This window comes from Anser cygnoides, chromosome 24 (assembly GCF_040182565.1).
Source record: "Anser cygnoides isolate HZ-2024a breed goose chromosome 24, Taihu_goose_T2T_genome, whole genome shotgun sequence".
Taxonomy (NCBI): Eukaryota; Metazoa; Chordata; class Aves; order Anseriformes; family Anatidae; genus Anser; species Anser cygnoides.
Window position 1 is genome coordinate 4,716,776 of NC_089896.1, and position 21,750 is coordinate 4,738,525.

The window sequence follows — 21,750 nt, forward strand, 5'->3', positions numbered from 1 at the left end:
AAATGATTCTGATTATGTTTCTGCGAACAACACCATTTCGAAAAAAAAAAGAACCAACACAACAATGAGGATTCTTGTGCCAGCGCCCTTTTTATTACAACGCCTTTGAACGCCTGCAGTCCCCCACGCTGCCCGGGGCGGACAACGGAGGCCGGCACAACAGAGGGACAACGGGGAGCTCTTGCACTTCTCGGGCACTGCGGGCCGGGCTCCCAGGCACCGGCGGAGCCTGGCGGGCACCGGCCGGGGCCGAGCGGGCCGCGGGGCCGGGGGTAGGCCGCAGCGGGCCGGGCCGCGCCACGCGTTGCCATGGCAACTGCAGCAGGGAGGGGAGGGGGGAGGCCGCGAGTGGTTGTCAAGGCAACGTGCAGGCGCCTGCGCAGTAGGGAGCTGGAGCCGGCGGAATGACGTCACGCCGCTGCCCCCCTCACGCCGGAAGTGGTTGTGGCAGCTCTTCCGGCCCGGTGCGTGTGGCGGAGCGGGCGGCGAGAGCGGCCCCGGCACGGCGGCGCCATGGTGAAGCCACGGTACAAGGGTCGCAGCACCATCAACCCCTCCCGCGCCAGCACCAACCCCGGTACGTCTGGGGACGTGGGCAGGGCCTTACCGGGACGGGCCCGGCCTTACCCTACTATACCGGGCCGGGCCGGGCCGGGCCTAACGCTGCCTTCTCTCCCCAGATCGCGTTGCTGGCGCGGGAGGCAACAACATGCGGGACCGAGCCACCATCCGGCGCCTCAACATGTACCGGCAGAAGGAGCGGAGGTGAGCAGGGCCCGGTCATATCGGTGCTACCGGTGCGTGGCGCTGAGCCGCCGGGCCCCGCTGTCAGGTGGTGCGGGCCGGGAGCTGTGCGGAGAGGTGCTGGTGCCTCGTCTGGTGACGGAGGGCCCGCCAGTTGGAGCAGAGCCCCTCCTTTGCTCCGTGTCAGGAGCTGGGAGGCTTTATCTCGAGGTTCCACCAGGCCAGCGATGCTATCAGGGAGCGCGGCTCAGCTGGAAAACACGTGGCGTGGAGCAGCTGATATGATCTTGCTGGAATGTCACGAGCCCCAAAATGCCCAGATTTCCATCACGTCCAACTCAAAAGCTCACCTCAGAACATCTGAGGAGCCTGAAGTCCCCAAGGCTCTCTTCCTAAGAGATTCCTTCCCTCTACGTGAGAACCTGTGGCTGCAACGCAGTCCCACCTTATAAACACACGCCTCTGCCGTGCTGTGGATGCCGTCGGGGTTACTTAAGGTTCTGGTTCAGATTAGCAGCTTTGTCTTGTTTTGCCAGATTCCTCCTTGTTTTGAGAGAGGACTGGGGAATACGTATTTTAAAAACTACTCAACTTAAGCCAGGTTTCAATGGGGAGCTTTATCTTACGATCAGCGTTCAGTGCAAGCTGATGGGTTCAGCTGATTAGAAAATCGCATGTGAGCGCAAGAGAAGAAAGTGGTTTTTGTTAGGAAATCATACTTGAGTGCTTTTTGCACCCCAGTATGGCATTCATGTGCAGCCTTCATGAAGAGTTCAGTCAAGCTGGAGTGAGAATGAGGAGTTTTGAGATGTTTTGTAGGGAATTGGCATTCTATTTTGCTCTGCGTATCGCATGCTAACTTTTATCCCTTGTTCTTAACTTGTCCCCAGGCCAATCTTATAAATACGTGTAGTTACTTGTACTCTTGTGGAAAAGTACAGAGTTCAAATTACAGAAACTCTTAGCGAGGTGTTTTTCAGAGACATTGCCGTGTGGTTTGACACAGAAAAATATTAGGACAGGGTCGTTTGTGGCCTTTGAACTGCAGCGACAGGGGAACCTTCTAGTCTGACGTCAAGCTACCCGGGGTACCAGTTCGAAAGGAAGGGTCTTTCTGGATTTTATGGATGCACTTTACTCTAGTAAACAAAAGTGCTAGAGGGGTGTATGCTTCATTGTGAATTTACGTGCATTCTCATTTTTCACTTAGAAACAAACGTGGCAAAGTGATTAAACCCCTGCAGTATCAGTCAACAGTGGCACCAGGCACAGTTGCAAGAGTGGAACCAAATATTAAATGGTTTGGTAAGTTTGTTTTTTTCTACTTTCAGACTCAACAGGCTCAGAAGCTGTTGGACTTTGTGTTTTTAGAGTGTGAGTATTTAGGAATTGTCATCTCAGTGCTGTGTGGGACAGATACTGGAAAGGAGGGCAAAAAAACTGCTGCTGTAGGCAAGGGCATTGGCTCACACCTTGCCTGTACCTGTACTTGGGGTGTTTGCTTCCCATACACTGCTGACAAGTGTGGGTTTTTGTCTCCTTTGGTTATTTTGTGGGATTTATCCATGTGTACCTACATCGTAGCTTGGATGTGTTAAGTATCCTAGGGATACTTGTAAAAGTTTCTTTAAATTATGGAAAAGAAAGGGATTGGCTTATATATGCCAAATGTTGGGGTTGTCTCAAGTAAAGTCTCCTATTTCTTGTCACTAGTATTTTGATTCCAGATGGAGTGTTAATATTTTATTAATATTCCCTGTGTCTATGAAGTGGTTAACGTGGGGAACCTTGATTTTCACCTGCAGGAAATACTCGTGTGATCAAGCAATCGTCCCTACAGAAATTTCAAGAGGAAATGGAAACAGTCATGAAAGATCCGTACAGAGTGGTGATGAAGCAAACCAAGCTACCGATGTCCCTTTTCCACGACCGGATTAAACCTCACGTAGGTATCGTTCCTCTGCACCTTATGAAGGCTGGGCTGTGTGCACAGATGTCGTGAATATTATTTACCTGTGGGAGATCTGATGCGTTTGTAGGAGCATTGGAAGGAATTAGGGCAGATGACTGGGGGAGGGATGTTTTTGAAAACATACCGCTGTAATGCTTCTAATTCCTCATGTGAAAGATAGACTTTTTTTTTGAGGATGCATCATGCTGCCAGCACGCTCTTGTGCCATGACTTTGAGCTCAAATATGTGCTTTTTATCTTGAACCAGACATTCTTGCGCATGCAGCCGCCTTTTCAAGTAGAATCAAGTTTCAAGTACATAATTTTAGTTATTACCAGGCTTCTTTCCTAAAGTCTGCAATATTATTTTGGATTATTGTTGGGTATTTTTTCGTGTGGAAATCTGCCAGGTTTGTGTCATAAAAATGTTTCCTAAATTGAAGAAAAGGTTACCGCAAACTAAAATGTGCGTTATAAAAACAAATGACTTCTTTCAGCTCTGAGTTGTGTGCTGTTCCAATAAAAGTTGGCATTCACTACAGGCTTTAAAATCTATGATTTTGACTGTAATTGTCCCTGACAAAAATCTGTGAATTTGGCGAGATCTGTGCACTTGTTAGAAAAATAAGAAATGATCAAAGATAGCAGCTAAATTTTTATCATTGTAGCCTTAATTACTTTTGACATCATTTATGCAGAGAGAACCGAAGCATAGTTCTTTGGCAAGTGCAGTGCGTTTTGTTGCTTATTAAATATCCACTCTTATGTTTCTCAGAGATTAAGCTGCAAAACTCAAACATTGTTAGGGAAGTGCCTGTAGCTCTTGTCACAGGTTGCAGAGTTGCATTGAACTAAGGCCTTGTACGCTGCGTGTCACAAGAGATGGAAAACAGTTTTTGGTTTTGTTTTCATTTTACCAACCCATCTTTCCTTAGACCTCCAGAGTTCACATTCTTGACACAGAAACGTTTGAAACAACATTTGGCCCCAAAGCACAAAGAAAAAGGCCAAATCTCTCTGCAAGCGATGTGCAGTCCCTGCTGGAGAATGCTGAGGCCTCATCGGAATCTTACGATCAGGGCAAGGACCGGGACCTGGTCACAGAAGACACCGGTGTAAGGTAAATGGAAAGGAGAAATTATTCTTTGTTTACATACCTTGAAAGTCAGCTTTATTTAAAAAAAAAAAAAAAAAATGCATCTAGTTCTTCCATCAGTGCTGCTACTGTCTGATGAGTAAGCAAAGTGAAATCAGTTGAATTTGGCTGGGACTTGTTTTAGTTCTGTTTTGTCCCAGTATATTTAACTGAACTATTGCTCCCGTGGGACCCTTCTGTATTCATTCATAATTAATTTCCTGTTGCATGTCTGAAAATCTGCAAACTCAGTTTTTGGGTTAAACAGGGGGCTGGGCCTCCTCTCCTTTTTTGTCTGTAAACAGCCAAATGGCTGCAGAGGAGAGAGCACTATAACCGTGTTATTGTGGTTGCTGATGTCTGTGGTAATCTGCTTCCAGGGATGAAGCACAAGAGGATATATATAAGAAAGGACAGTCCAAAAGAATCTGGGGTGAGCTTTACAAGGTCAGTAACATTTATAATTTGCAGCAGTTTTTTTTCTGTCTTTCAGTCTTTTCAAAGGCCAGTGCTTCAGCACAGCATTGGAAATCTTGTACAGCAGTAATCAGAAAAGCTCTGAAAACCCTTCATTTATAGATCTTGCCATGTTAGGGAAGCTTTGATGACAACTGAATTTGCTGTGAAGTTTCTTAGTTAAGACAGTTTCTTAGTTTCTTAGTTAAGACAGTTAAGACTGTCTTCGTTCATGCGGAGATGTCCTGAGTATGTAATTTGCCTCCTCATTTTCTTGTTAACCTAACTGTACTGAGTGACTTGACACCATACACCCTTTTCTGACATCGGTCTGGTACTGATCCAGTACATCAACTGGAACAGAAAAAAAACAGCTGTAGAAGAGAGTAGAGTTTCATTTTCACATCTGTGCTTGACTGAGCTTGATCCTTGAGCTCTTGTCCCAGTGGGACAAACATCTGTGAAGTACATGATCTAAAGATGGACTGGCAGAGCCAAAGGTGTAAGCTTCGCTTGGATTCCTGGGGCTTTACCACAAATAAAGCAGTCAGATGCCCTTATGTTTCATTAGACTGAAAACATCTGGCATGTTGATAGGGTCTTCTTTGGAGTGCTCTGCCGTTCGTGTTGCAGTGAGTCACCTTGACTGCTAGAGGAGTGGAGCTGAGAATGAGTTAGGGTTGTAAGAGCACTTTGTGCTCTCAGTGACTGTTAAGTGTGAAATTGCTTGACTTCTTGTTCTGAACTTCTGAATGTAGCTTAAAACTTTCTCACTTAGATCTAAAAGCAGCGGGAATGATAGAGCAAAACAGATTTCAGTAAGGTGCTGCCAAAAATCCAGGAAATAGCTGTGAAACAAATTCACTTGGCTTGAAGCAAGTCATAAACTGACAGCTCCCTGCTGTAGATGCTTAGTGGACTAACAGCAGGTTCCTACTTGGTTGTGTTTCATATTGATCCAGAAAACACTTTTTATACACCAATCCTTTATGAAACGGTGGAATTGAATTGCTGCAGAATGGATGGAGAACATTGTTTCTGTCTGCTAAAGCAATTTATTTTCCCGTTTGGTTGCAGTGTTTACTTTTCCAAGTGCCGCAAACATCTTTCTAGTGCGTAGGGAGCTATAGTGCATAAAAGCTACAGGGCTGTCCAGCCTGAATTTGGAGGGGAGTATGGGAAGAGAGAGTGGAGGATCAATGGGTATTAGTCTTAGGTTCTGTCACAGGAAAGTAAAAATTGTTCATGAAGGATACAAGGTTTTTAAATTAATGACGCAGATTAGAAAATTACTAACATTCATTTTGGAGGTTTATGTCTAACCCTTTCCTTCTGCATGATTTTTTTTCCAGGTGATAGACTCATCAGATGTTGTTGTTCAAGTTCTTGATGCCAGAGACCCCATGGGCACTCGCTCCCCTCATGTGGAATCTTTCCTGAAAAAAGAGAAACACTGGAAACATCTCATTTTTGTCCTGAACAAATGTGATCTTGTTCCTACCTGGGCTACTGTAAGTACGGTCCTGCCTATTGTGCTCTGGACCTTCTTTGTTCCTTTTGTAGCCTCAGCTTTAATTCTGTTACCAGTCCTCAGGCTGGTCTCAAAGGGCGTAATGTAACTGGGATAATGGGAACTCTCTGCTTGTTTGCTATAAAAGTAACAATTACCATTTAAACCCGTCCAAGTTTGGCTCAGTTGAGCAACAGTCACCAGCCACAAATTCTCTACTTCCTCTGTCTGGATTTAACAGTTCAGCTGATATCTCCAGAGTGTGCTAAATGTTAGTCCGCTTAAGATCCATATCCACCACAGCTGGTCTGTTTTACATTGTTAAACTAATTAGTTTTAGCTAGCAGTGAAGGCGTTTTTGGGAAATTGTCTTTTTATAAAAACAATAGCCAGTGCTTTTAGCTATTGGGTTGGTGAAATGCTTCAAAGGTTCTTACAAAGCAATTTTCATAGACAGCTGCATTTGTGACCCAAGCGAAGATGCTGTGTTCTTCTCATAAGCAGATTGCTTCACTGCCTCTGCAGCACAGAATCCCTAACTGAGCAGTATTTTCCTTTTCAGAAGCGCTGGGTTGCTGTCCTTTCCCAGGAGTATCCAACACTTGCTTTTCATGCCAGCCTCACGAACCCTTTTGGCAAAGGTGCCTTCATACAGCTTTTAAGGCAGTTTGGAAAGGTACAGAACAATCTGGGGGCTTTGTACTGGGGATTTGTTTTTGTTGGGGGGGAGGAGGGTGGGGAATGCCCGTTTAGTGTGGGATTTTTAGTGTTTGAGGTTCAATACGCTTTCTTGTGGCCATCATTCTGTGGTGAGCAAATGGAAAATACTCCTTCAAACATGTTCTAAATGTACATCAAACTGAGGAGATCCCAAAGAGTTGGTTTAACTGTCACTGTTTGGCCTCAGTTTCTTGTAGACAGAGTATTCCATTGATACTCTGACTTGAATGTGTAGAAGAAGGGAACATGTTTCAGGCTTGTTAACATCATGCATCTATGGATAATCTGTTAAGATATTTTCATTTTAAGTGTCTTCATTTTCCCAAGAAAGATGGTTTTTCTTGTCTTGAGATTAGTGCTATATGCTGTCCCCAGCTGCTGCTTGTTATTTGCTTTAAGTATTAAAAGAAATGTTGTTTCTTTACAGTTACACTCTGACAAGAAACAGATCAGCGTGGGTTTCATTGGTTATCCCAACGTTGGCAAAAGCTCAGTGATCAATACGTTACGGTCTAAGAAGGTCTGCAATGTGGCTCCTATTGCAGGTGAAACTAAGGTAGGAAGAGATTCCTGCATTAAAGAGGCGCAAGGTGCAAAATTTCTTGGCTATCTAACAAGAATGCCAAGTTAAATTTTGTTTCTGTGTGCTAATACCAAGTTTCTAAGATGACTCCTATAGTTTAGAACTGTCTATTTAAAAGCAGAACAAAGGGCTGTTCATGGAAGGAGGTAACACAGATGACTGCCAATCTTTTTCAGGTGTGGCAATACATTACCCTGATGAGGAGGATTTTTCTCATAGACTGCCCAGGTGTAGTTTATCCATCTGGAGACTCAGAAACAGACATTGTGCTGAAGGGAGTGGTATGTATCTGTGCTAAACGCTGGAAAATTCTCGCTGTTGTTATTGTGGTGGGTTGAAATAAGTGAATGCACACTTTCCAGAGGGTTGATACTCTGACATTCATTTTCAGGTTCAAGTTGAAAAGATTAAAAGCCCTGAAGATCATATTAGTGCGGTGCTGGAAAGGGCCAAACCAGAGTACATCAGAAAGACGTACAAAATTGATTCCTGGAAAGATGCGGAAGACTTTCTCAAGAAGCTTGCTGCTAGGACTGGAAAACTGCTAAAGGTGTGACAACTTTAGGACGAGAGAGAATGGCCTCAAGTTGTGCCAGGGGAGGTTCAGGCTGGAAATGAGGAGACATTTCTTCTCAGAAAGAGCGGTCAGGCGTTGGGACGGATTGCCCAGGGAGGTGGTGGAGTCACCATCCCTGGGGGTGTTCAAGGAGAGGTTGGACGTGGGGCTTAGGGGACGTGGTTAGTGGGTGATGGTGGCAGTAGGGGGTGGTTGTACCAAGTAATCTTGGAGGGCTTTTCCAACCTTAATGGTTTTAGGATTCTGCGATCTTCCTGCATTTGCAGGTTGGAAGAGTGTGTGGGTCAGTTTCTGCACTGAACCTGGGAAATAGGAATGTTTCATTTGCAAAGGTAATATAAAGGTGGTATGCCCTGCAGACGTGGACAGAAACTGTCACTGGATTCTTTCAGGGTGGTGAGCCTGATGTGCAAACAGTCAGCAAGATGGTTCTCAATGACTGGCAGAGGGGCAGAATTCCATTCTTTGTGAAGCCACCAAATGCAGAAACAGGTCCCCAGGTGAGGATGTGACGCTCGTGCCTTTTCTTCTTGCGTATTACTCAGTTTTCCTAATGGTATTCACTGGTGCTTTTCCTGGAGTACCTTGGGCAGGGCATGTCTTTGGGCTCTGACTAGTGATTAAAGTGGCACTCAATTAAAGTTGGTAAGTACGTGGAGAGGATGAGGTGGCAGTGCTCTTCCACAGAACTGTCTGAGCTGTTTTGCAATCATCTACTAGCAGAAATGCCAGTAATTAATTGTCTTAGGTTTCTTCCAAAGAGATCATTTGGACAGACTGACTCTGTGGATAATGTTATTTTATCTGTTACACCCTTTCTTGTAGCCTCCTGCGTCGGAAGGAGAAGGAGCGATGACATCAAGCCAAGATAATGACAAGCCGGAAATCTCTGAGTTGGCAGCATCAAGTGTGGAGCCAGTAGAAGAGAAGAATAATACAGACAATGAAATTAAGCAACTCATGTCACACGTTCGGCAAAACTTTGGGAGGATTAATGTGGCACCGCAGTTCTCAGAAGAAGACCTGGTTCCTGTAGATGTGCCAGGCTTTGATGAAACAGACAGTGATTCTCCTGCAGAGGAGGAGGAAGAAGAAAATGAGCAACATCAAGATTTGGTAGAGAATGAATCACAGGTGGCTGCACAAGGTGCCAGGGAGAGCTCTAAGTCAGTTCTTAAGGCTTTGGAGGAGAAGATTGCAAAATGCAAGAAATTTCTGGATAGAGCCAAAGCCAAGAGATTCTCAGCAATAAGGTATCTGAATGCTCAGCGATTCGTGTATTTTCACAGGGGGACAAGAGGGTTAATGTGTTTCTGCTGCAGTTTCACTCCATTTTTGACTTGTTGCCATGGCTTCTCTAGTTTAGTCATAAATATTTGAAATTTGGCTGAGCAGCAGTTTGTTTTTGAAAGAATATTCCAAGTCCTGTTGGCCATCATAACTAGAAATGTTCTCACTTTTGGGAAGTTGCCTCTTACAGTATGGTTTAGAAACCTGTGGATATTCTGGGTAGCAATATTTCTTTCTTCGATCTCTCCTTAATGTTCAGCTCTTTCTTGAGCAATACCAAGGCTGATGTCCTACCTGAATATGCTAATCGGGTCTCTGTGTATGTACGAGAGTATCCTAGCTCATACAGCAGGCCCAGTTTTAGCAGAGCTCATCTACCAGCTTCTTGAGGACGAAGATGTCAAAGTGTTAATTTTTGTCCCTTTGTGCCAAGCACAAGTCCAGTAACCCCAGAGATAAGACTATTGGAATCTCTCTTCCATGTGAAGACTGTGGCTTTGCTGATGTCAGACCACTGGGACGTGCTGGAGATTGATCACTCCTTGCGGGTGGCTACATCTTGTATTATGACAGTCTTCTATTCCCTGTTTTATCTTTTGTAGAATCCCTAAGCAGCTGAGTGAAAAAGTGTTTGCAAAATCAATGCAGAAGTGTGAAGAACCCGAAGAAAATGAAGACAGAGGTAAAACAAGATTAGTGGATGTTCCTAATCCCCATTTGGAAATCCACTAAGCAAGAGGGGGGAGATAAGGGGAGAGTGTTCATTAGTTCCTGACCGCAAGTTCTTCTTTCCCTTAACTTATTTAAATCTTTCCATAGCGAACGTAAGGGCTGCCTCATGACCTTGCTTTAGCTTTTCTGTAGGACTGGATGGTCTGTGTAGTAACATGTCCTCTACTAGTGAATGAAGATAAAGCGAAGACAAATGTGTTCAGAGCAGGGTGCTGCTGCGGGCAGATTTCAGTCTGAGCAACATCCGTTCCACATGGTACAGCATTACACAGGCGGGGATGGAAGTGTTTTATGACACTGTAAAAGCACAGAGCTACTTCAGGCTATAGGTTTTACTGCGGTCGCTTTTGAGAGTCTGTGTCTTCAGTTTCCAAAGCAAGTTTGATTAAAGGCAAAATAATGTGGGAGAACCTTATTCTGACAAGGCTGTGAAATATTTCTAGACTTACATGTTGCTTCAAGCAATCTGCTTATCAAGAGTGGTTTTTCACCATAACAGGGAGTGATTTTCTGGTAAGGGACATGCATGGGTTTTTAGTAAAAACTGTTAAAGCATGACCAAAGGATTGCTTTGCCAAAGTAGATGGTGCAGTGACTCCAGCCTTAAGTTCTGCGAGCAGATGGGTGTTTTGGAAGATGCTTGAGTACGTGATCATTGCTGTTTGCAGGCAGCACGGAGAATAAAAGAAAAAGGAAAGCAGAAGAGGAAGATGACGATGACCATTTGGCTGAAGAGCCTTGCAAGAAACTTACATCCAAAGAAGTGAGTGAGATCCCCTGTAGTATAACAGACAGGCGGAGTAATAGAGCTGGCTTTTTTCCTACTTAGCTTGCTCAGTATCAATGTAAGAGGTTTGAGACCTGGCGCTATTAGCAGGAAGAGAGTGCAAGGCCTGTAGGTGAGGCGGGGGGAATGTGAAGACGGTGACCTGCTGCTGACACAAGATGTGACAATAGTGTTCCAGCTGAGCATGGGCCCCTAGGAGGGACAAGCTGGTGACAGTGACAGAAAGAGTGTTGAAAGGGAGAATCCTTTGTAGAGAACTGTTCTGCTTTCAGTGTTAGCTTGCCTACTGGTGCTGGTAAGAGAGGAGGGATCTAAATGCTGAGGTGCGAAAATGAGGACCTAGATGGGCAAAAAGTCATTGGCAGTTCTGTTTTCAAAGGGAAATGCCGCTGCTGTTTCCTTTTCTTGTTAATCAAGTCTGAACAATTCTTCCAGTGTAACTTAAATACTAAGAGAGAGAGACTGTTTGTAGGACTTTAAATAGGATTTGTAAGCAAATCTTGTACAGCAAGGGGGTTTTTAGAGCACTGCTAGGACTGTCAAAGGGGAATGGAAGACTGAATTCTATTCATGTATGTTTGGTCACATCTTCTGTTAAAGTTCTCTAACGTGACCGTGCACATCAGTAATGTTTCCTATTAAGTTATTTATTTCACTTAAGGTATTGGAATACAAAGCAAACACCATTTGAAAGAATGCAAACAAATTGAGGCTATGGATACTGTGGACTTGCTAATATGTTTTGTGTGTATTTACAGAGGAGACGAGCTGAGAGGCAGCAGCGCTCCAAGAAAGTCGGAGTCCGGTATTATGAAACCCACAACGTGAAAAATAAGAATAAGAACAAGAAAAAAACTGGCTTGGAGGCACAAAGATCAAAGCACAAAAAATATAAACATAAGCAATAACTGCTTATTCTATTAAATTTTACATAAAACAGCTCTAGTATGCAGTGCCTTTTTTTAATATAAAACTTGCAGTTCCTAGTCAAAGCTGTTCGCCTTGTCTGTCTTGTTCCCAGGAGTAACATCTCGCTCTTTTTCTGCATCATCTGAAAGTTCTTTATGCAACTGGAGATCGTGGTGTTTCCACATCACCATCTAAGGCCAGTAAACATTGCATTTTCAAAACACATCCTGAAACACTCTTCAGATTTTCCTTTTCTGGAAGCTAGCTTTTACAGAGCTGTTCAAATGACTACAGTGAAGTTTTTCCTATGTCTGCTTACTATATATAACCAACGAGTTATACAGGTACCTCAACTCCAGTTTTCGTTTGCTTTCACTGAGTAGTGGTGCTTAGAACGGCATCGTACCTCTTTGTTTCATTAGAAATAAGCATTTGGAAAGCTTGGGTATTGTTCGTCCTAGGTTATACCACTTCTGAAAAGGGATTTTGATGTACAGTTAACACCAACTTACACATACTCAGGGAACTACCCACCAAAACACCAGGAGATATCTAAAAATTGATTAATAATGAATGTGACACAGTAGTTGTAGACACTTCATATATGATTTCAAAATTTTCTACGTTTTCAGAATGATAACATCACAGAGATGCTTGTTTGTAAAAGCATTTATTAGTTTATTGCTTTGAAGGTCATTAGCATATTACCAACAAGCAAGTCTCAGACATGTTCACTATTCAAGGAGCTACATGCTGAGATGGCACTGAAAGAGCGTACAGTAACTAGTGGAGCTTTTGAATTTCAACTCTTCAAGAGAAAAAGGGACAAATAATACAATTACACCGCCTTCAGTTACCGGTAAGTGAAAATTCAGTATTGTTTTTTTGAAGACAGATCTTTGTCACTAATTGCAAACTTCTTGCTCTGACAGCTCTTTTGAGCACTGCCTGGAGGGCACCAAAAAAAAATCTACTTATTCGGTGCAATGATGCTTTCAAGTTGAGCCTGAAAAACAAATGAGACAGTAAGTCAAATTAGATTCAATCTAAAAAATAAACCCGCGTTGATGAAAAGTGATAAATTGTCTGTTAGATATTCAAAGCGAGGAGCTGAGGGATGCTGCAATACTTCAAGAGAAACAGGCCAGGGTTTTTCCCTAGCTATTCCATTCCTTACTACATGTTTTATAAATTAGCTTTTCATTCTTGGCATACACACTTTTTGCATTCTGAGAAGAAAAGAGCTGGCCTTGGTTCCATACAATGAAAGGCTCATTTTATAATGTAAAGCATTGAAGAGGAAATTAAATAAAAGCTGTTGAAACAGTGGTCTGAATTCTCTGATTTCAGGCTGGACTATGTTAGCTAAATTAAATATTTGGCTCTCTAGGGTTTGGAACACAAACTGACTCTGGGACAAAAGTAGCTGGGAACAGCAAGTTTTTCAGTTGCTGAGACAACTTGACGCCCAGTTAAAGAGATTGATCAGAGTGCTACCCGTGCTTGGGGAGCGTGTAGTGTGTGAAGCTTCCAGGACTCCTAGGTTGTCCTCTTCCTAGAGCTGCCATAAAAATAAACTACAACGGTGGTATATACACAGCTGTTAAAATACTTGTACTTAAAGGAAGAAACATGGGTCCGGTGGCAGCACGCATTTGCTCTAACAGTTACTCTATGTCGTGCCCTAAAATACTTCAAGATGGCCTGAGGATGTTAATGGTTTAGAAAGGAAAACTAGGAATAGTGGAGATAAGGAAAGCAGCTGGGTGTAAAGGAAGTATTTTAGCTCTAGCCAGAGAAGTTTACAGTTGTTTATGATTCCTTCCAAAAGCAAAGTAATTAACAGAACCTCTCCTTTCATTAAAGTAGCAAGCACAAAATTACTCCTGTCAGATCCAAAACAATTTCAGTGATCCAGTCAAATCACCATAGGACAAATTGCTTCAGTGTTTTCCATGAGAGCCTGTTAGCAAGCAAGAAGTGAACAGAAGAGTGCTTTTACTTATAATATAGTAGCTACACTTCAGATGTGACGTAACAGACATTTAGAGGCCTAGAAATCCAGTCAGCAATATGTGCTTGCCCTTCCTAGGTTTTCTTTTGCATTGTCTATAGCTCTGTTATCTTAGATGGAGATAGGAAGTTCCAAGAAAATGTGATGGCGCTGCCACCACACTTCAACTCTGCTGCCAAATAGTTCCATTAAGAAGGCACAAGTACAATAAATCCTTGCTATCTTCCCACTTCCTCAAGAATTTAAAGAAAGTGGGACATTAATACAAGCGCATCATAAATGTAACTACTATAAACGGGAAGGAGAAAGTTAGTTTTTCATCTTTCTAATTAAAAATGCCAAAGTTTACCATTGCTATTTAGAATTGCATTTCTGTGCTAACCTTCAGCTGTTGATTCGTTCGCTTCAGGAACTGAACCTCTTCAGTGTGTTTCTTTTCCTCTATCTGCCGCCTTTCGTTTTCACGCTTTTCAATAGCCTCACATTTAGCTTTCTGTTCGCTCACCTGTCTTTCCAGCTCCTGCTTTTCCTCTTCTAGCTCTGCAATCTTAGAAAATAGTACAGATCTCTCAAGTTTTGATTGTTAACAGTCAATTTTTATTTGATTTCTCAATTTTACACTATGTTGTACAGTCTTTAAAATGCTACAGGTATAATAGCTTATGAATTGCAACTAAAAGCAGCAAGACAGTTATTTTGATGATCTTTACTGCCACCCAGTGGAAGCAGAAATAATTGATTTTTATATAAAACTAATTCTTATGCCATATCACATGTAGAAAACTATTATTGGTTTAACAGACCGACTTACTCTCTTTTCCATGTCTTGTTTGCCTTGCTCAGCTTGCAGCGCCTTCCGCATGCCGAACGCAGTGCTGCTCTCATACAGCGTCTGGTAAGCAGCAATTGTCATTTGGATTTCATCCCTGACTCGAAGCAGCAATAGTCCTCGCTCTGCACAGTTAATTGTAATTTCACGGATCAATTCATCTTTAAAGAAAAGGTACAAAAATATTGAGTAACTTCCTGACATTTATCTGGGAATGCTGGAGATGCACAGGGTCTAGAAGTTCTTGGTTTTTACCTGTTCTTTGCACTACGAGAGCAACATTGGTTTACGGGAGATGGTCGTAATTTTGGTTTTGTTACTTTACAACTACAGCATGAAGTGCTATCAAATAAATCCATTAACATGCAGCAGTGTGCTGTATAGAAACTCTGGTAACAACAGTGTTTCTGTCCCAGGGAAAGCATAACAGCAAAACCCTTAAAACTTCTAATGATTTTATGCAGTTGTCAGAAGAGGCAAGAGCCTGCAGAAGAATTCTGCTCAAACAGCAGTCTCTTGCATTTGGGAAGATCAGAGAAGTAAGGGAATTTAACACTTTTGCAGAGGATATAACAGTATTTAAGAATTAAGCTGTGTTTTAGGTTAGTTTAAATTAACTATTCGGGTGATGAACAACTAAACCAAGATTAAGTTACTTTGTATCTTTTACATATACATAAGATTACTGTCACAACATGTCATTTTTGTGGCAGCTTTGTGGATAATGGGACACTTAAAATGCTACATGTCTAACAGCTCTCAGCGTGGGTAGGTAAGTGTTACATTCACACAGTCTGAGCTGCAGGCCACTGATGCAGGGAAGGCAGGTGTAGTGTGGCTGCTGGAAAGGCAACCCTGGCCTTGTATCCCTTCTTGTGGGGTTCAAGGCTGTGCGAAACGTGGAAAGAGCAGCAGTGAGGCAGACAAGGACTGAGGCAGAGGAGCGGTGTTTTTGTGACTGCTGGTACTGACCGAAGCACTGCGAGTAGAGCTCCCTGCGCACGGGGCAGATGCCGGTCTCCCGCGCCTGCCGCTGCTGCAGCCTCAGGTCCAGCTGCTCCTGGAGGTGCACGACGTCCAGGCGGGTGCTGGGCACGCTGGACACCTGCTGCACCCACAGCTTCTTGTCCTCCTCCCACTCCCTGCACCCAAAAGCACCGGGAGGGCGGTGATGGATGGGGACCGCCGGGAGGCCCACCTGGGCCCTCTCGGCGGCTCCCCCCCCCCAGGGTCTCACCGCGGCGGCAGGATGGCGTTCAGCAGCTCCTGGGGCTGCCTGCACTCGGCGGCGGCCGCGGCGGCAGCGGGCCGGGGCCGGGGCTGCGGGACGGGGCCGGGCTGCGACGGCGGCTGCGGGGTCCCCTTCAGCGGGCGGGCCTGCAGGGGGGTGCGGGAGAGAGCAACGTGGGGCCGGGACAGGCCTCGGGCAGGCCCCGGCCGTGCCCCCGGGCCCCGCTCACCTCCGGGGAGCGCTTCTCGGCGCGGCGGCTGACCAGCACCGGCGGCTCGTAGCGCAGCAGCGAGTCCGGCGGCGGGATCATGGCGGCGCCCTTCTTGCCGTGGCGGCGGCGCCCTTGTTGCTATGGAGGCGGCGCTGTTGCTATGGGAGGGGTGGCGCTGTTGCTACGGCGACAGCGCTACCGCCCTGTTGGCGCCGTTGTTGCTATGGAGACTCCGCCCCTCGCTTTTCCCTAAAGCGCATGCGCCGCGCGGAGCGACCGGACGCCCCGGCGGAAGCACTCCGGGGCAGGGCCGGAAGCGGCGCCCACTTCCGGCGGTGGCGGCCGGCGGCGGCGGCCATGGAGGAGGCGGCGGAGCAGCGGCGGCGGGGCGAGCAGCGGCAACACCGGGCCGAGCAGCAGCGGCGGCGGTGCGGGGAGGTGGTGGTGAAGGTCGAGAAGCGCAGCCCGCGGCGCTCGGCTTCCCGCTCGGCGCGGGGGGGCAGCCAGTCGCCGCCGGCCGACGAGCGGCGGGGAGGCCGCGGGGGCAGCAGCAGGTAGGCCCGGGCGGTGGCTGCGGGCCCGGCGCTGTGCTCGGCCCGGTTCCCGCCTCTCACTGCTCCTCCTCTCCTTGCCTTAAAGGTCGCCCAAGCGGCGGAGCCGGGCCGGCCGCCGGAGCAGGTCCCCGCGCGGCAGGCGGAGCCGCAGCCCGCACCACGGCGCGGTGAAGGTGAAGCAGGTAAAGGGAGGCGTTAACGGACGGGCACGGTCCTGTGCGCTGCCCGCGGCTCGGCTCGGCTCGCGGGGCTCGTAGTGGGGCTCCTCCTGCGGCTTCTGAGAGGCTCGGCTGGGGGAGGTCCGGAAACCAGCCTCTGGCCCGGCAGTTTTCTTCCTCAAATCCTTGTAAAATGCCTTGGGAATTAAAAGAGTCTCATAGGGTAACGTCTCACCCCTCCGCGCTTCGAGTGTTGCTGTAAGTAGCTCAGTGTTCCTGCCTGCCCGTGAGCCCAGCCTCGGTCACCTTTGCCGAAGTAGATTTCCTGTGTCTTTGTTCTAATTGTAAATACCTTACCCTAAGCGGTTCTTCCTTACAGGAGCGAGACGAACATCCTCGTAGAGGAAACGAGGAGCGAAAGCAGAAATACCCATCGGAGCAGGAACACAGGCGAGACAGAAGCGGTGACAGAGACAGACACAGAGATCACGCAGACAGAAGGAAAAATCCCAGTGAAAAGCCTGGAGGTCGAGGCCACGAGCGAGAGAGGGATGCTCAGAACATGCGTGAGCAGCAAGCAGAGAGAGAGTTTTATAACGAGAGAAGGCGAGAGCACCGGCAAAACAACGAAGGGAGCGGCGTTGACCAGAATCCAGAACTCGGGCAGTCTGATAACAAACCAAAAGATAAAGCTGCTGTAAAGAAAGAAAAACCAAGCTTTGAACTGTCTGGGGCTCTTCTGGAGGACACCAACACCTTCCGAGGGGTTGTGATCAAGTACAGCGAGCCCCCCGAGGCTCGGATTCCGAAGAAGCGGTGGCGCCTCTACCCTTTTAAAAACGACGAGTTCCTCCCGGTCATGTACATTCACAGGCAGAGCGCTTACCTCCTGGGCAGGCACCGCAGGATTGCGGATATTCCCATCGACCACCCCTCCTGCTCAAAGCAGCACGCTGTGTTCCAGTACCGGTAGGTATTCTTCTGCCTGCCTGCTGGTGGAACGGGGTTATTCAGTAATTTGTGAAAAATAAAATAAATGGGGAAAAAAAATAAGTAGCTACGCATGGTTTACAAGTACGTGTTTGTAGTAAGTTGTTTTTTTTTTTTATGACTGCTGCACATCATCCTAGCAGTAATCAAAACTATTTGCAATTCCTCTCATTTAACCACAAGCAGCCTTTTCCTAAGACAAACAACCCAGCAGGGTTAAACGCAGAACTGCGCGTACGTCTGAGCTGGAATAAGTAGCAGGTGTAATTGGCAGTAAAAGCGTTTCAAGGAGAGGTTTGCATTTGGGTTTTCACAGCAAAGACTGCTGAGCTCCTTTTGAAGCAGCAGGGGTTGCGTGCTTTGGAAGACAGAGCTGCTCTCTTAAGGAAGAGCCATCTGTTGTGTGTTAGGAATTACTGCCGTAGATCACAGTAAGTTACGGGAGGTGATGGCTGTCGGAATGTTTCGGGGATTTTCCCGTTCTCATCCTGTCTCTCGCTTCTCACATTTTGCTTGTTCAGATCTCTGAAATACAGTTAACACCTAACTGCACTGGGGCCGATGTGCTCCAAAATCCATCTGCGTGTGGAGTGGGGGATTTTCTGTGTCGCTGCCTTGACTGGAATGGTGTTTTTTTGTCTCGCTAGGCTTGTGGAGTACACTCGTGCCGACGGTACGGTCGGCCGGAGGGTCAGGCCGTACATCATTGACCTCGGCTCTGGCAACGGCACTTTCCTCAACAACCAGCGGATTGAACCTCAGCGTTACTATGAACTGAAAGAGAAGGATGTGCTGAAGTTCGGGTTCAGCAGCAGGGAGTACGTCCTCCTCCATGAATCTTCAGATAAATCTGAGGCCAACACAAAGGACGATGATGAGGAGGAGGAGAAGGAGGAAGAGTCTGACAGTTAACAGATGAGGAGGAAACTGGGGGGCGGGAGCAGGGGAGAGAAACTTTTCCAAGAGAACATACATTGGGATGTAAACATGGGAGCATCAAAGCACTGATGCCTCTTACTGCCTTAAAGTCCTTCTGTTGCTGATCAGTTGTCATGCTTTATTTTGGGGGACTTCGCTGATTATTCATCTTTGATAGTTCTGCGTATCAGGAAATCCAGCTTTGTGTTTTCTTTTTTTGTTTTTTTTTTGTTTGTTTGTTTGTTTGTTTGTTTTTTCCCTGACAAGCAAAAAGAGCACCTGGATGTGAATGTTGTGATGCTGGAAATATTCAGCAAACGTTAAAAGACTTCTCTTTTAGAAAATGATGTAAAACACAGCGAGCCTATTTAAAACTATTTTTATTACCTGTTTTGTCATAACCCTTTGGAAATGCTACTTAACTGAAATCTTAGTTAGAAGGTGACCCAATACCCTTTGTAACGTGTCTCGTTTGGTAGAGTTTGCCAAATTTCTTGCCAGGTTAGTTCTAGACAGGACAATTTACCAGCCTTCCTACTAAAAAGGCGGAAGTGTTGCAAAGCCCCCCTTGTATCTGTATGTTTTGGGTAGTTAGATTGCATTACGATAACTTTCAGCCATGGGCATTTTACCAGACTACTACCTGGAAATTATAAGGTAAATGGAAACTGAAGGAAGCGCTTCCTAGAATTTTAGGTTACAGTAACTTGATTTGGGAGGGCTGAGGCCCAAGTCGGTGTATGCCCAGCGTGTGTTGCAGCAGAGGATGCTGAAACTATTACTGGGTGTTGAATATCTAGTTCTGAAGGTAGGGCCTGTATCTCCGACAGCACCGCTGCCCCGCGAGTAACTTCTTGGTTTTGTTTGTATTACGTATAGTACCTGTTCTGTGGTGGCACGTTTTAACCAGTTTGCACTATTTAAGTTTTTTTTTTATATATATAAAAATTTAAACCGCCATTTGTTTAAAATATTCTTCTACCCCCCCCTGTAAATGAAAACAATACTTTAGGAAGAGAAAAACCAATTCTACTTACTGCAAGTACTTGCATCTTGCATATTTTTGGATGTCGACTTCCCATGGTTTGCTTTACGATGTGAGAAATGTAATGTTTTCCACACTGTTTCCTAATTTGCCTGGATGTTTGTTCTGTGGTCACACATGCTACTCCTACGTGCTGTGTATATACTTGGTGTATGCAGGGGCTGCATACTGTATACACAGGCTAGAGCATTGATGGTGTAAATATGGGGCATTGGTGTAGGTTTTCAAGCAGTAGGCAGAATGAGTTTTGACTAGGAGGATCTCCTTTATATATACTCTAGGGGTTTTTAAATAAAGGATTTGTAAATTTAGCCCTAATTCTTTTTAGTTATAAGATTTTTCTAGTGTCCCTCTCTTCCTTTATATTCCTTGAAATAGGTGCATTACATGTTTTGACAAGCCTGGAAAGGTGAGAGAGATGCTGAAGGTATAAATTACCACAGCTGTGACATTCAACAAAGTGGTTCAGCAGTTGGAAAGTGTAGAATTAACGAATATCATCCTGTTGTAACTCATGCAACTTTTTTGTTACTTAAGCATTGTCTTTTAGTAAAAGCAGGACTCAATAGATGGTGCCACGTTACCTCAGGACTGGTAAGGTTGCAGCTGCCTCAGTTACAGGTCCCGGGTCAATACCCTGAAGAACCACGGTGTGTGTGTTTGCTCTGTCGGACTGCGTGCACCGTGGGCACACTACCACCGATTGCCACTTCCCCGGCACCTCTGACTTTGACCCTGCAGCACCCACAGCAATTGCAGTCTGGTACCTGTGTGTCTTTCGTCCCATGCTATCAAAGTATTCATTTCCGTGTTAAGAACGTGAAAGAAGTTTGAAAAAGAAGTTTGCATGGTTTGTGTGCTGCAGATGCTGTGAGGTTGGGGGACGGTAAGGGCTTGTAGCGCTTTCCTTTGCTCAGACCTTTCTGAGCTGAGTGTGCAGCAGGTAGCTTAGTGCTGTGTCAGGGCTGCTTGCCCTTGGATGTAGACAGGCTCATGCTAGGAAACAGCTGGGGTTTAAGCCAGGGATATCAGTAGCACGCAAGGGCAAGCCAGCCCATCAAGTCACACTTATTTCAGAGCATTTAAATAAACTAGCATAGTTTACTAGAGACTTGAACCCAGCTAAAAAGTTCAAATTAGGTGAAAATGTGTGCAAAGTATGCTCAGCTACTCCTAGAACATGTTGAAACGATCTACTTGGGGTTATTTCTTCACAAAGGGAAGTCACGAAGATGGAATCCTTACAGCTGAGACAGAGAAGAGAGATGATATTGTCTTGCTTAAATGAAACTTTTTTACTTTTTCAGATTGGTTCAGTTTTTTTACATGACCCTGCTGGGTTGCCACTTGTGACCCTTTCACACCTTGCTAGGAAATGGCCTCGGCTGGTTTCAGGCTCAAGTCCTGTTCAGTCCTTGGGCTGGAAACACAAAAAGAGACGAGTGAAATCCCCCAATACTCTACAACTTACTGCATCTATTTTGCAAATTAATCTTTGCAAACCTGAATATGTTATAATAGCACATCCATGCTCTTGATTTCTGCTGTACCATTTTTACTAATTGGTCTTATAAGCAGCCTGTTTTCCTCCAGAATGATGGGATTCAAGGAGCTGCAGTGCACCAAGTGGCGATGAACACAGAAGTAACCCTCTTTTACAAATGGTGCAGCATTTGAATGCCAGGTCTCATATTTTATTGCCTTATTTTCAGTGTAAAGTTTCCTTACGTTCTGAAGATACCTGAGTTCTCAGCATGTTTACACAGAAGTGCACGCTGAAGATTGCTGAGGGATGTTATACAGCTGAGGCACAGGCATGCTGGCTGGGGGTCTCTGTGGGCTGAGCAGGAAAGTTCAGGATCACTTCTGTGCTTTCTCCATGCCCTTCTTCTGTGAACTCGGCTCAGCCTGACCAGGCTGTTTGCCTGCATCTACCGATGAATGCTCATCTGTGGTTTCAAACGAGCAGCTGCTGCTGTAGTCAAAGAATCGGGTCGAGCGTTGTACATTCGCACTGAGTGGCACCAAACCTTTGAGAACTCCCTGGAGGCCGTTCAAGCTGCTCTGTACAGACCTCTGTATTTTGTGATTGTTTTTCCCTTAGTAATGGGGAAAACCCCTCAGTCAGGGACTTTCACCTGCCTGTCCCTACCCCATCCCTGCAGCACGGGGCACAGTGCAGACACCCTTCCCGCACATTTGCATGCAACAAACCCTCACGAAGCCTCTTTTAAACGAAAACCCCGAATATAACCCGCGGGGCGGGGCGGGGACCCCCATCCCGGCGGGGTCGCACCGGGAGGACCCGGCCCCGCTTTTTCCCATTGGGAGCAGCGGGCGGGGACCGAAGCCGGCACCGGGGGCGGACCCGGGGCCGGGACGGGAGCGGGAACCGGGGCGGATCCG

At 45.9% G+C, this 21,750-nt stretch overlaps 3 protein-coding genes and 1 long non-coding RNA gene across 6 annotated transcripts; 2 read left to right on the forward strand and 2 right to left on the reverse strand.

Annotated features, from left to right (window-relative positions):
* Window positions 1-416: 416 nt before the first annotated feature.
* Window positions 417-11,424, forward strand: GNL2 (G protein nucleolar 2). Its single transcript, XM_048073246.2, has 16 exons — window positions 417-577; window positions 681-765; window positions 1,955-2,049; window positions 2,550-2,689; window positions 3,631-3,815; window positions 4,211-4,277; window positions 5,639-5,797; window positions 6,359-6,472; window positions 6,944-7,072; window positions 7,276-7,380; window positions 7,491-7,649; window positions 8,069-8,176; window positions 8,502-8,929; window positions 9,569-9,648; window positions 10,367-10,461; window positions 11,244-11,424. The coding sequence occupies exons 1-16, from the start codon at window positions 514-516 to the stop codon at window positions 11,391-11,393; spliced, it is 2,163 nt and encodes a 720-aa protein (XP_047929203.2). The 5' UTR covers window positions 417-513; the 3' UTR covers window positions 11,394-11,424.
* Window positions 11,425-12,048: 624 nt separating this feature from the next.
* Window positions 12,049-15,855, reverse strand: DNALI1 (dynein axonemal light intermediate chain 1). 3 transcript variants are annotated; one of them, XM_048073252.1, is made up of 6 exons: window positions 15,698-15,855; window positions 15,475-15,614; window positions 15,210-15,379; window positions 14,220-14,362; window positions 13,791-13,955; window positions 12,049-12,400 (listed from the first exon to the last, which is right to left on the reverse strand). In XM_048073252.1, exons 1-6 carry the CDS (start codon window positions 15,776-15,778, stop codon window positions 12,365-12,367), a joined length of 735 nt encoding a protein of 244 aa, XP_047929209.1. In that variant the 5' UTR covers window positions 15,779-15,855; the 3' UTR covers window positions 12,049-12,364. The 3 variants fall into 3 exon arrangements, with proteins under 3 accessions (XP_047929209.1, XP_066838897.1, XP_047929208.1); XM_066982796.1 differs by having other exon boundaries at window positions 13,914-13,955; window positions 14,220-14,398; XM_048073251.2 differs by having other exon boundaries at window positions 14,220-14,398; window positions 15,698-15,854.
* Window positions 15,856-15,922: 67 nt separating this feature from the next.
* Window positions 15,923-19,655, forward strand: SNIP1 (Smad nuclear interacting protein 1). Its single transcript, XM_048073247.2, has 4 exons — window positions 15,923-16,233; window positions 16,319-16,415; window positions 16,771-17,360; window positions 18,029-19,655. The coding sequence occupies exons 1-4, from the start codon at window positions 15,938-15,940 to the stop codon at window positions 18,291-18,293; spliced, it is 1,248 nt and encodes a 415-aa protein (XP_047929204.2). The 5' UTR covers window positions 15,923-15,937; the 3' UTR covers window positions 18,294-19,655.
* LOC125183904 (uncharacterized) lies at window positions 19,516-21,637 on the reverse strand. Its single transcript, XR_007166703.2, has 2 exons — window positions 20,848-21,637; window positions 19,516-20,764 (listed from the first exon to the last, which is right to left on the reverse strand). It is a non-coding gene; the product is annotated as an uncharacterized lncRNA (long non-coding RNA).
* Between the last annotated feature and the right edge of the window lie 113 nt (window positions 21,638-21,750).

Bases quoted from the DNA above. Each gene is read 5' to 3' on its own strand.
- GNL2 (XM_048073246.2), top strand. From the start codon at position 514: ATGGTGAAGCCACGGTACAAGGGTCGCAGCACCATCAACCCCTCCCGC. The intron at 2,690-3,630 runs GTAGGTATCGTT...ATCTTTCCTTAG, and splicing joins ACGACCGGATTAAACCTCAC to ACCTCCAGAGTTCACATTCT. The intron at 8,177-8,501 runs GTGAGGATGTGA...CCTTTCTTGTAG, and splicing joins ATGCAGAAACAGGTCCCCAG to CCTCCTGCGTCGGAAGGAGA.
- DNALI1 (XM_048073251.2), bottom strand. From the start codon at position 15,778: ATGATCCCGCCGCCGGACTCGCTGCTGCGCTACGAGCCGCCGGTGCTG. The intron at 15,380-15,474 runs GTGAGACCCTGG...TTTTGGGTGCAG, and splicing joins AACGCCATCCTGCCGCCGCG to GGAGTGGGAGGAGGACAAGA. The intron at 13,956-14,219 runs GTAAGTCGGTCT...CTATTTTCTAAG, and splicing joins AACAAGACATGGAAAAGAGA to ATTGCAGAGCTAGAAGAGGA.
- SNIP1 (XM_048073247.2), top strand. From the start codon at position 15,938: ATGCGCCGCGCGGAGCGACCGGACGCCCCGGCGGAAGCACTCCGGGGC. The intron at 16,416-16,770 runs GTAAAGGGAGGC...TCTTCCTTACAG, and splicing joins GCGCGGTGAAGGTGAAGCAG to GAGCGAGACGAACATCCTCG. The intron at 17,361-18,028 runs GTAGGTATTCTT...TTGTCTCGCTAG, and splicing joins CACGCTGTGTTCCAGTACCG to GCTTGTGGAGTACACTCGTG.